The sequence below is a fragment of the Dermacentor andersoni genome, chromosome 7, assembly GCF_023375885.2.
Source record: "Dermacentor andersoni chromosome 7, qqDerAnde1_hic_scaffold, whole genome shotgun sequence".
In the NCBI taxonomy this organism is placed as follows: Eukaryota; Metazoa; Arthropoda; class Arachnida; order Ixodida; family Ixodidae; genus Dermacentor; species Dermacentor andersoni.
The window spans coordinates 82,084,748-82,097,452 of NC_092820.1; the positions used below are offsets into that span (position 1 = coordinate 82,084,748).

General features: G+C 48.5%; 1 protein-coding gene across 1 annotated transcript in view; it reads left to right on the plus strand.

Annotated features, from left to right (window-relative positions):
• The window catches only part of LOC126534223 (uncharacterized), a 44,856-nt gene extending 36,457 nt beyond the window's left edge, over positions 1-8,399 (plus strand). Inside the window, exon 14 of the mRNA XM_072289485.1 lies at positions 6,059-8,399. Within this exon, the coding sequence (XP_072145586.1) occupies positions 6,059-7,938 (1,880 nt within the window). The 3' untranslated portion in view covers positions 7,939-8,399. The remainder of the gene's footprint in view (positions 1-6,058) is intronic.
• Positions 8,400-12,705: the final 4,306 nt, after the last annotated feature.

The window sequence follows — 12,705 nt, forward strand, 5'->3', positions numbered from 1 at the left end:
CGAGCAGCCGCATTGCGTCGCGGCACGGGCTTTTTTTTTTTTTACGGGAACAGTTCACGCTGATGTTCCAGGAAAGCCCAACTTCTCCATTTCTATTGCGCCGCGCGCAAATCGAGCTGCCAATGCACGTAAGCAGCGTCTTATTATTTAGTATACTCTGGTGCATGCTTCGTTGTAATCTAAGGCGCTTTCCTTAGATCGACGTTCGCCAGTATGATTTTGATTCGCGTTCTAATTGATGTAGCAGGATCAAATCACACGGTAAACCTAACTTACTTCCCGCAAAATTCACCTTAATGCTCTTTAATTCATCTTCATTCACGTCACTGCGGGATTTCGAAGTGCAAGGCACAGCAGGTCCAGCGCCGGGAACGTGACGTCATCACTTCGTCACATGGGTTTTAGTACCATCGGATGTTAACACCGTGACGTCATCACTTGGTCACGTGGGTTTTGGTACCATTGGATGTTAAAGGGACACTAAAGCGAAACAATAAATCAGTTTAGACTGATAAAGTATTGTTTGAGAACCCTGCAGGCAGCCATTTCAAAATAATAGTTTGGTAATTAGATGACAAAATGAAGGTCGAAGTATCAGTACTTGAATTTCGCGCCGAAACCCCGAAACCGCTGCGTCAGTGTGACGTCAGGGATTCCAAAGTCCAAAATTAGGGATTCCAAAATTAGGGCCGCGTTGGCTGAGTAAAGGTTCCCGAAACATGTTATGTATGTAACATGTTAGGTTATGTTATGAGGAGGATCAGGTAACAGCAGATTTGTTGAAGGATGGTGGGCAGATTGTTCTAGAGAAACTGGCCACCCTGTATACGCAATGCCTCAGGACTTCGAGCGTACCGGAATCTTGGAAAAACGCTAACATAATCCTAATCCATAAGAAAGGGGACGCCAAAGGCTTGAAAAATTATAGACCGATCAGTTTACTGTCCGTTGCCTACAAAGTATTTACTAAGGTAATTGCAAATAGAATCAGGAACACCTTAGATTTCCGTCAACCAAAGGACCAGGCAGGATTCCGTAAAGGCTATTCAACAATAGACCATATTCACACTGTCAATCAGGTGATAGAAAAATGTGCGGAATATAACCAACCTTTATATATAGCTTTCATTGATTACGAGAAAGCGTTTGATTCTGTCGAAACCTCAGCAGTCATGCAGGCATTGCGGAATCAGGGTGTAGACGAGCCGTATGTAAAAATACTGAAAGATATCTATAGCGGCTCCACAGCCACTGTACTCCTCCATAAAGAAAGCAACAAAATCCCAATAAAGAAAGGCGTCAGGCAGGGAGATGCCATCTCTCCGATGCTATTCACAGCGTGTTTACAGGAGGTATTCAGAGACATGGATTGGGAAGAATTGGGGATAAGAGTTAATGGAGAATACCTTAGTAACTTGCGATTCGCCGATGATATTGCCTTGCTTAGTAACTCAGGGGACCAACTGCAATGCATGCTCACTGACCTGGATAGGCGAAGCCGAAGGGTGGGTCTAAAAATTAATCTGCAGAGAACTAATGTAATGTTTAACAGTATCGGAAGGGAACAGCAGTTTACAATAGGTAGTGAGGCACTGGAAGTGGTAAGGGAATACATCTACTTAGGCCAGGTAGTGACTGCGGATCCGGATCATGAGACTGAAATAACCAGAAGAATAAGAATGGGCTGGGGTGCGTTTGGCAGGCATTCTCAGATCATGAACAGCAGGTTGCCATTATCCCTCAAGAGAAAAGTTTATAACAGCTGTGTCTTACCAGTACTCACGTACGGGGCAGAAACCTGGAGGCTTACGAAAAGGGTTCTACTTAAATTGAGGACGACGGAACGAGCTATGGAAAGAAAAATGATAGGTGTAACGTTAAGGGATAAGAAAAGAGCAGATTGGGTGAGGGAACAAACGCGAGTTAATGATATCTGAGTTGAAATCAAGAAAAAGAAATGGGCACGGGCAGGACACGTAATGAGGAGGGAAGATAACCGATGGTCATTAAGAGTTACGGAATGGATTCCAAGGGAAGGAAAGCGTAGCAGAGGGCGGTAGAAAGTTAGGTGAGCGGATGAGATTAATACCCCTGTCACACGGGCACCCGCGAACTCCGTTGAGCATGAAACTCCTTAACGGAGATTGACGGCAATGGAGTTGCGGCTGTGCTACACGGCACAGCGTGAGCTTTCGACGGGCGCCGCACGGGGTACAAACGGCGCTGCTGCGCTTACTTCCGCGTGCAACTGTTCCCATATACGGTCGCCGTTAAAGTAATCTATGTGCATTTTTTTAACGCAGTATGTAATAATATAAAATCACAGCGAGAAACTTTGCGGTACGTTACCGCAAGACTTTTGTTTTCCAAGCATAGCGAAGTTGCAAGCGATGCTGGGCACACTGCGCTCTTGCTTTCGTGCGTGGGCAGAGCGGGTCACGTTGTTGGGTCGGTGCGCTTCGAGCTGTGATTCCGCTGTGTAATCGCGCGTGTCTGTGTGTTCGCGGTGCGCCGGGATCGCTCATGGTGCGTGTCACCCGGAGAATCTTACCCGTACGGCTTGAACGATACGTGCGGCTCCCGTGCATATAAAAACAAACAAAATGGCGGAACGACGTTTCCCGATGCAGCGTGGCGAAGTATTGGTGTAGAGAGCACAGGTGCTGATGCCCTTAAAAACAAATTAAAACTTCCATTATGTGGCATATATCCCAAGGCAAAAAAAATAATAATGCTAAAATTTGTAAATTAACCAGTTACGACGATTTTACTAGCGTAGTTTTCTGCAGAACTGTAGCTGCCTGTGAACGAGAGTACTACATCCAACCGTAATGGTCATTGCCGAACTCCCTTCGCCCAAAATCTCTATTTAACTTCCTTGGCGCAAGGGAGACCGTGTGACACGGAGCGCAACTCCATTGGCGTAAAGACGAAGGAGTTCAACGGAGTTCGCGGGTGCCCGTGTGACAGGGGTATAAGAAGTTTGCAGGGACAACATGGCCACAATTAGTACATGACCGGGGTAGTTGGAGAAGTATGGGAGAGGCCTTTGCCCTGCAGTGGGCATAACCGGGCTGATGATGATGATGATGTTATGTTAGAACGCCATGTAGTCAATCCGTACCGCTGTATATGTAGGCTCTACAAGATGCCATCAAAATCCATGACGTCACAGCGACCAGGTAAGTGGACTTCAAGGAGGCGTCGCCACCCACCTTTCGTTCTTGCGCTTTTTGTTGCTTGCCAAGCGTCTTATTTTGGTAAGAGTGGTGTTTTTAGTGTAGTAGAAAATTAATCTACTGACACAGAAGAAATCATTTTTCTCTTTGGTGTGGCTTTAACACCGGACGTCGGACAGACGCCGGGTTTTTCGCTTCATGGGGCATATATAAGGCTTTCGCCTTAAAGAGAAGCGCGAAATGGCGACGTTTGAGGCCACATAAATAAGGAAGAGACGCGCCCTTCTGCAACGTACTGTAGAGAACCGCCTAGGGAAAACTGCAGCAGTAGGAAACACCCAGCAGAGCTCTAAGTTAATGAATGTCTGCCCAAATTGCACACACTTTGTACTGCTTTTAGTTTAATGCTGATGTGCCAAGTAATTCGGTCATTGACAAATATAGTCTTAGCACCTACTTTGTATCATCGGCATCGTAGGACGCATAGAACAGCCGGGTACATTACGAGTAGCTGGAAAGAGCGAACTTTTCCACAGCGCGACATAGGATTATATACAGATATATATATATATGTATATAATATATATATATATATATATACATACATACATATATATATATATATATAGTCTTACTTGCTCCAAGAGACGGCAAACATTACATTAGTTCTGTCCAGCTACGGGGCACCCGCATATTATCTAATTTTGACACAACGTACGAGGGACGCCATGTAAACATGGCACGAATGTGACGTCACAAACGCAAGTTTCGCGTCCTACTGTGAACTAAACGCGGAGGCGAAAAGTGATAAAATAAAGGGCATGTGGAACCCGACGTGGTTTTGTATCACGGTAATACGTGATACACTCTTGCAGCTTTCATACAATCATCCACTGTGTCAGTGGCCTTTTGCGTTAATTTCTTTTTCAACTGTACCCTCGGGTCTTCTAGCAATCCTCAAACACATTGAAACTCAAACATTTTGTTCAGAATGTGTTTCCTTTACCTAGCAGGTATGGTGTCTAAAAAATGACAGAAGCTAAAGCTTCTGGCATTTCTGCGATGTAGCGGTGTGTATACACTCGTCTGAGCGGAACGGGTAGTAAACGTACAGAAAACGTCAAGATAAACACCGGTGTTCTTCAATATTTTTGGCATTTACTGTAGCGATATTAGCTATACGGATGCTCGGGGCGCACTCACGCCATCGGCGTCGCCTTTGACGTGCTGCTCCGCTATCGATGGCTCATGTGCGGCGTACGGGCGGTGGGGTGGAAGTTTCCACACACGCGGATTGCATTTTACTGCCGTCCGCTGCTGACATGAGCGTTGTTGTGCACACACTTACGTTCGTGTTGAACTGAAATACCACACCGCTTTGTATACGTTCGTCTCTGCGGAACCGCCCGCCAACTTCAAGCTAAATATGCTGCTCTTCTTTTTTTTTTTATGTCATGTCAAACTCTGACAGTTTTACTTCGGCATCTTCTCATGCGCGACCGCTGCGACACCTGCTGGCATGGTCCTCATAACGCCAGCGTTCCGAGATGCCTATACAGCGCGACGCTAAACCTAGCAATCAATTTTAATACTTCGCCTTTCAGGCTAGACTGAAATTTTTCATTTCGGTTACGATCACGAACTTTGACTGCCGTCATGTGTGGTGGAAAGGTTATTATAGGGTAAATGGGAACGGGGTGAAGGGAAGCACAGTAGGAAACAGGTCATAAAATCTCCCTCCCATAGAAAGTCTAACAGGGACCCTAATACCGCTTTCCGGCGCGGCGTAACTCCGCCAGGCTATGCCCACTCTTCGTAGGTGCTGGGGCGCATCGTAGGGTGAAGTGCGAGTGTGCGATCGCGGTTCCGTGTCATATGTTGTGTGGAACGTCAGCGTCGACATCGTCAGCGCGTCGTGTGCATCTGCTTATGATAGTCTCGTCAGCCGTTGTGTGTATCGCTCTTGCCCGGCTGTCATTGGGGCCTCTGCTACGGCTTAGTTCGTCTCGAATGTCAGGCGTTGAGCTATATGAGCACAGGGGTGAGTCGAGAAAAGATGCTCGTTTCCACTTGAAATAAAACTGAACTAGAGTGACCTGCGTAAACGAAGTAAATTTGTAATCACCCTCCATCACGGATTATCGTGTCGGGAAAGAGCATGGCTATACAGTGTCACACGTTTCTCACATAGTAAATTAGCTAGAAAAAATAGCAAGCCAGTGAGTTGGTGTGTTTTCCACCTGGAAGGTATGGAATGTTGAACAGCACCTATAAGTGGAGATAAAGGCACAAAACATGATCTGATTTTAAAAGTATTTCACAGACAAGGTATTAGTATGACTTCACATAGTAAAAAGGGGCCCGTGAGAAGCCGCGACAGAAAAAAGAAATGTACACAGTGATTTCTGGAAATATAAAAGCTGTCGTAAGCTGTATACAATAACTTTTTATTCTAACTGCTGGATTGCAGAGGATGCGTAGTCGGCAATGTATCGACATAGTTACGAATACGTGGTTTAATTGGGTGAGTCGTGGAAAATGATCAAATTTGCGTTAATAACTTCCCATGCTTAGTCTTAAAGGAAGTCCCCCGAAAGGGCTGCTCACTACTTTAACATTTCGCAGGAGCACAGTACGTAGGTTACAAAACATGCCGCTTAAGTTTTAAAGTTGATCATTTGGTCCGAACAAATTAAATTGCATTATATGGAGCGCACCGGACAAGTTTAGCAGAGACTAACATCAATGCCGCCAAAGAACTGATGGATAAATATGCGCGATAAATTGTGTCTTGCGCGTGTAATTTTGTATCAGTGCTTTATCAGAAATCTTACTTTTCATTTCTTGATATTTCTTTCTTCAAATTTCTTCCTATCCAGGAACCAGCGCGAAGGAAGTCGGCGGACCCAGCGACCAGACCGAAGACAGCGGAACGGCAAACATGGTCGGGGCAACGGTAACCGAAGAAGGAGATGCCGGTACCGCGCCCTCAGAAGCAGCGGGTCCCCAGAGAGCCCGGCAAGTTCAGCCTTCGCACCCTGTGGGGCGTAAGAACCTCTTGCCGGCCATCTTGCCCAGTCCTCTAACGAGCGTGTTCACCGTGGTCAGGGGTGCTCCGCCGCTGCCCTCCGCCGCCCGCAGCACGGGCTACGGCCACGTCCGGTCGAGAGTGTTCCCTCAGAGGCCCGCCGAGAAGGTTCAGCTCACCGAGTCATCGGCAAGGAGGTCGCCAAGGAGGAACATCAGGACAAAGAAGGAGGCATCGACCAGCACTACGGAAGTGGCGAGCAACCAGGCGTCCCGGCTGAGGGTGGAAAGGATTCGAAAACAGAGGGAGGAAGAGGAGCGTCTGAGGAGGAGAAGAGAAGAGATGGCGTCGAGGGTCACCGTGACGGAAGTGACGTCGAGACTGCATGGTTCAGTGCAGAACCTGCGCAGGATTTCCGAAGAGGAGTCTCTGGAGAGGGCAGCGGTGACGGACGGGGCTCTTTCGGAACAAGAAGGTTTGCCCGGTAGGAAGAAGCATCGCTCGACGTCTCTCACGAGGGAAGCTACAGGGCGAAGGGAACGCGAAACTCGAGCGGGAAAGGCGATGACAAGGACAGTTAAAGAAGTCCCCGCGGCCCGAGGTCCAGCACTGGAAAGAACGCTCGACTCCATGGGCAAAGCGCACACGAAAGCCCAAGAATCCTCTCAAGCGACAGCCGACGCCAGTAAGCACGTGTTTCCTTACCTAAAGAAACACGAAGGGCGCCTAAGTGCGAGTAGGCCAGATGAATCAAATGAACCTGAAGTCTCCGGTGCTATGAGAGCTCAGCAAACTGCAGCGCTGCAAGATAGGAGAGCTTTGTCTCGCGCGGCTCAGAAGACTACGGGAGTACCAACCGAACCACGGGAGTTCTCGCCTGCGGCGACGAGACCAGAAGAACCCGTCACTCCGAGGCGGCCACCATTCTCGAAAGCAAAAGACGCGGTTTCGACGACGCCCAAGCGAAGCTCGGCGCTATTGCCGTTCTGGGTGCCGCATGATCCCAAGCGCACCAACATGGCGGCCATAGACGAACAAGAGAAGCAGCAGTTCCGTTCGAGCGTACGCGAATCGCTGGGCGAGCAACAGGCCGTGCGATTCAAGGACTGGATCAAGGCTCGCCAGCAAGGAAGCAGCGCCACGTCGGCCGAGCGTGCCTCCGTCGTCACGGCGGACGCGGCCACAGAGGCCCTAGCCCGAGAAGTGCGGCTACGCGAGGGCGACTCGAGCGAGACGGACTCGGGTCACGAGGGCGACGGCATCCTGCCGGACGACCAGAGGGTCGACGAGGTGGTCCTCCTCGAGAGAGTGAGCCGGAGCTTGCGCAAGAACGTGCTCCCGCAAGATGTGGTCACCATGCGACTCAAGCCCTCGCCGCCGACGGCCGCTGCTGTCGCCGCCGCCGACGAGATCGAGGCCATCACTCGCACCGTGCGCGTGAGCGAATTCCTGGAGGCCGCCCGGAGAGACATCGTGGTCAACTGCGTCCAGCTCAGGCCGGACAACGTGTCCGAGGGTTCTTCCTCGCCGGAGGAAGTGCCCCCGAGTCCGGCGGCGAGCAGTGGTGACGGCGGCAGCGTGAGCGATGGCGTCGACGACGACGACGGCGTGCTCGAGTTTGAAGTTCGGCACGGTCGCGAGAAGAACGTCTTCTGGCTGCCCACGAACAAGATACGGGACAACAAGAAGTGGCAGGTGACCTTCATCGTCGCCAGGACTGACCGCGAGTAGAAGACTGGTGTCCAGCCTAAGCTGCACTCAGCAGCTGCATGGCTTTCCTTCTTGGCGTGTTAGTGGTGATTCATAACGAACGACGGAGTACAGTATTGCTACCAGTTCTCAAAGGTCATGGCGCGCGTCATGGATCCTGTCCGAAAGCCGTATGGCATGGTAGTTGCTGCAATACTACAGCCTGAAAGCTTCAGAGAGTGACGGTAATTTACGTCACTGTCTCTAAGCATTGCGGCGCCGAGAGTAGCTGAACAGCTCCATCGCGGGGTCATGCGAAGGGTCCGGGCACGTCCTCAGTAGCCCAACAATTTTGAATACACATATACGCAGGAAATATCAACGCTTACGAGCACAGCCACTTAGCTTGTGCTTTTCCCAAACGTTGCTCTGCCACCTCTCGAGAATCAGCCCTTTGTTATTACCTGTAAGTACAACGTACGAGTAAATTTCCGCAAAAAAGCAAAAAACATTTATCATTTCAGCTTACTTTCCAGAAAGCGTCATACTTTCAGGAAAAGGAACGCAGATATCAAAAACCTAGAGCACAAATTTACGAATATATTCGAAATAACCTGACAGGCAGGTAGAAAATAAAGAGTGCAATGCTGCAAAATCAACGAAAGCTATCGAATGCTAATTAAGTGCATTCGTTGATTCTGGAGCTCTGGGGATCTTATAGTCGCAGCTACTTCGCCATCTCCAGCCTGTGTATGCGTGCTTCTAAGTGTACAGAGCGCTCACCAGAATAGCACATCCGTTCACAGGTTCTCAAAAAGACAACATTCACAAACAAACCTACAAGCAATACACTAGGGTGCTGACGTTCTTACCAAACGCCCAAGCTGGTGAACCATGCTGAGCACTCGTGCGATTACCGATGGGAGATAATCTCGCCATTTTTTTTTTGTTAAGCAGCACGCTTTCAAAAGGTCTCATAAAACTCAAATATAAAGTTCCCAGAAAGCAGAGAGACTCTGAAAGGTTACGCGTATGCCACCAAAACCACGACACAAGCGCTGCTGTGTTCTTGTAGCATATGCATGCTGTTCACAAAATGAGCACACATCGATTTCACCACCTTTCAAAGAAATTTCTTTCACCAGGGTACTTATGCATTGCGCCAGAGCAATGCAAAGCGTTGGTCCCAGTCATCTTGTCTTACTCCCGACTTAATCTTCAGAAGTACATGTTGCTGGGCTAGTCGGTTCATATTGCTGAGTAGAGCATAAATATGATCGCTTGGCACTTCCTTCCTTGTTTGTTTGCGCCAAGCGGTCATACTCATGGTCTACTCAGCATTAATCTTCAGGGTCATTACTATGATACCAGTGAGAAAGTAGAGAAGGTTCCCTGCGTTGACTTTCGCGTTAGTGTTCACGCAAGTTTCTGTCAGGCTGCGCGGCTTCTCGCAAACATACAAGAAATCATGTATGTCGCATTGTGATGCTGCGGAATTGGTCTTCACGTGTGCGCGATGCTTTTTCTATGTTCAAGAGAACGCTTTCGTGTGCGCATGCCTGAGAACGTCTCGAGGGCACGGTTTTAATGCTGTCTCAGCCCCACTTTTCCTTATTGAGCATGGCAAAGTCTTACTGCTATGTTACAAGTCAGTGTTTGACCTAAAAAATGTATTCAATTGGCGTTTCTTCTTCAATGCCTCATGCGCAGTCCAGTGGGTTTTAGCCTGCTCGTCAATTTCGAGGCTGTCGTGAATTAACAGTAGTGAACGAAAGAAATTTTACTTTCTGTTTAATGGGCAAAGTCCAAGTGTCCATGATATGTGCCTGACGCGCTGCTTCTTTTTCTGCAACGCTAAATAGAAAACTCGCTTGCTTACGGGCATTGCCAACATAGTGCTAAATAATTATTGCATTATCATGCGTTTGTCAGTGTCCTATGGCAATGTTCCTTTTTTCCCCGCCCCTCATCTTCTTTTTCAACGCTGTTGAAGTCTCACTTAAACACCTACTGGAGTGCATACTGCTGTTGACGTTGAGTATTTAGTGCATATGCTCAGGGCAATGCGATCGGCGAAATCGTTTGTTTTTTTTCCAGGACCAGTCGCGGTCACTATAGAGTCCTATGGTAAGACTGTGCAGAAGGAGCAATGAAGAAATTTATACTGTAGCTTTTTACGCAGTGTTTGATGTACTATTACGGTGTTGGTGCCTGCCCTTCGGAGCCTGAGAATCCTTTGGGCCCACGAGTATGTCGCAGTGACAGCTATACAAGGATCGATTGTTATAAATTTAAGTCACTCGTTCTTGTATCTCTCTTTATCAATAGAAGATATACTGCCAAGTAATGCCGTTAGCATTAGGAATGTATATCCATATATTTATTCTCATCATTTATATAAAGCTTCTAAACACGGTTTCATGTGCGCACATAGTAATAGATTTAACAATACCTGTTGTATGAGCTGTCATGCTGTGCAAATACATCCGTAGGCTGCTCTCTCCAGTTCCTTGTGTGAAAGTGTTGGGGCACTATGTGCACCAACATAGTGCACAACACTATAAAAAATGAGCCTTAAAGCTTGTGCGTGTGCTTGCGTGCGTGCGTGCGTGCGTGTGTGTTTGTGTGTGTGGGGGGGGGGCACAAATATAGCTACGAAGTCCGGCGAAAAAGAGGACACTGGTAAACTGGACAATTTGGTATACGGGGGGGTAGTTTTAACCCTTCATACAACCTATATGGGATCATGTCTAGTTTATATGCCCTCACACGATGGCGAAGAACCGGAATAAGGGGGATTGCGTATGTCCCGAAAACCAACCTTCATCACTCTCTCTCGGGTCTTCCTTTCGAGCAGGAGCAGGAGCCGAGCAGGAACCGGTGGCCTTTGTAAATCAAGTTGAAGTTTTTTCGTTTCTTTGTTACTTGCTTATTAGTTTGTATCTGAATACTACCAAGCACGGGCCACACATTCAGCGCAGTATCAGAAGTTTACAAAACTTCAAGGCCACTGCGATGCATTCTCGGCAACTCCCGCCTCCTGATAGAAGCACCTAAGGGAATTTGCATGTATCCTACAGCTGAAAGAAGCGAGGTTCGACAGCAACCGAAGGAATACGCTCGGTTTTTCGAAAGCTTGGAATGGTAACTGAGACGTTGGTGCAACGGGGTAACGAAAGAGGCGCCTCTTGGATTTATGGGGGGCGTTCACGCTCCTTTAAACAAAACTATTACTAGAAGCAAATACGTGCGGCGAAATCACATGCAGAACTTAATGCCTTAGCATAAGCAATATGAAGGCAAAGCAATGAGACTTTCACGGACGCACAGTGCACGAGAAAGTTAAAATGGATCTACAGAAATAGAAAATGTAAAACTGAAAGCCCGTACTCGAGAACTCTCTTTTGCTAATGGTGTGCCTCATATGGTCTCACGTTGTGACGGTGTCATAGGTCCATCATTTCTAGCTTTGAAAACGTCGTTGGATGGGTTGACACTTGGATGCCATTGTATGGACCTAGCACGAAATTAACAGGCGCACTCATTTGTATTTGTGCGCTTGTTATGAGTGCATAATTTCTCGCCAGAACTGTGCTGTGGGCATCCCTGGACTACTTTTACTTCGCAAGAAAGTAAATCAGAGATAATGAAATACGCATATACATCATATTTATAAGTCGCATTGAAAGCCTGTCATTTCCTATTGTCGATGAGCGAGAATATGCTTCACGCGGCGTCGGCAATGTTCATACGCGCCGAATATTTCGACTCGTATCGAAGGGCAGTAGTGCACGCCGCAGTCAGCAGAGTCGCACACGTCACCATGCGCACAGTCACACCGCCGCACATCTCGAGGCCCCGTTGCACATCGTTGCCTTGAGCAGTGTCGCAGTGCTAAGCGCCTGCCACCATTCCGGACGCCTACTTCTGGTGCTCGATGGCGTTCCCGCGTGCAGAAACGACTTGTTTCCTTTCGTCTTCGTCGCGTTCTCTTCCCTTGTCAACCGTGGCCCCGTTTCTCGGGACCGCAGGAACGGAGGTCTTCAAGTTCGAGCGGGACTTGCCCATTCTGACATCGCCGGGAACGGAGTGCTCGCTCTGATGGTCGGCGCCGGCCTTAGCGTTGCGAGACGCGATGTAGTTGCGTGCCTCCTCGACGTTCTTCTTCAGCTTGCTGTAGTTGCCGAAGGAGTAAGCCAGGGCGCAGGCGCATCCCAGGATGGCGATGCCCAGCACCGCGACGATGACGTGCAGGCCCGTGCGGCTAATAAGCACTACCGGAATGTTGGTTTCCGTCGGTCGCTCGGGCTCCATGATTCTTCTAATGCTCTCTTCAGCGCTGCCCGAGAAACGCGACACGCTCCTTAAGCAAGCGCCGCTTCACATCAAGAGCGGCAGCTCCTCAAGGGTGACCTGCAGCGGCTAAGAGTGTTGAGTACTGCGTCTCGGTCCTTGTTCTCTGGAAGCAGAAAACCGAAGACGTCGTCCCGGACGCGAAACGTCGGATGGCGTGCTGCGCTTTCCTACTTCCTCTCCTTCTTCTTCTTCATCGCTTTTATATTACGGTGCGTATTAATAAAAATGGAGCGTATTCATAAAGATAGGAAAGAGGAATTGGTAAAACAAGTTCCCTGTCGGATTACACATCTGCTTTGCTTCCTGTTTTTCCAGTTGTCCCAGTCGCCTCTGTCAGGGGTCACGTGAACAGTTCCCCTACGTCGTTGTTTGGCGCCCTGCCTTTCAGCAGGCCTTCATTCTTTGCATGCATATGCTTCATACATGAATATCAGTGTATATTAATAAGCCTGA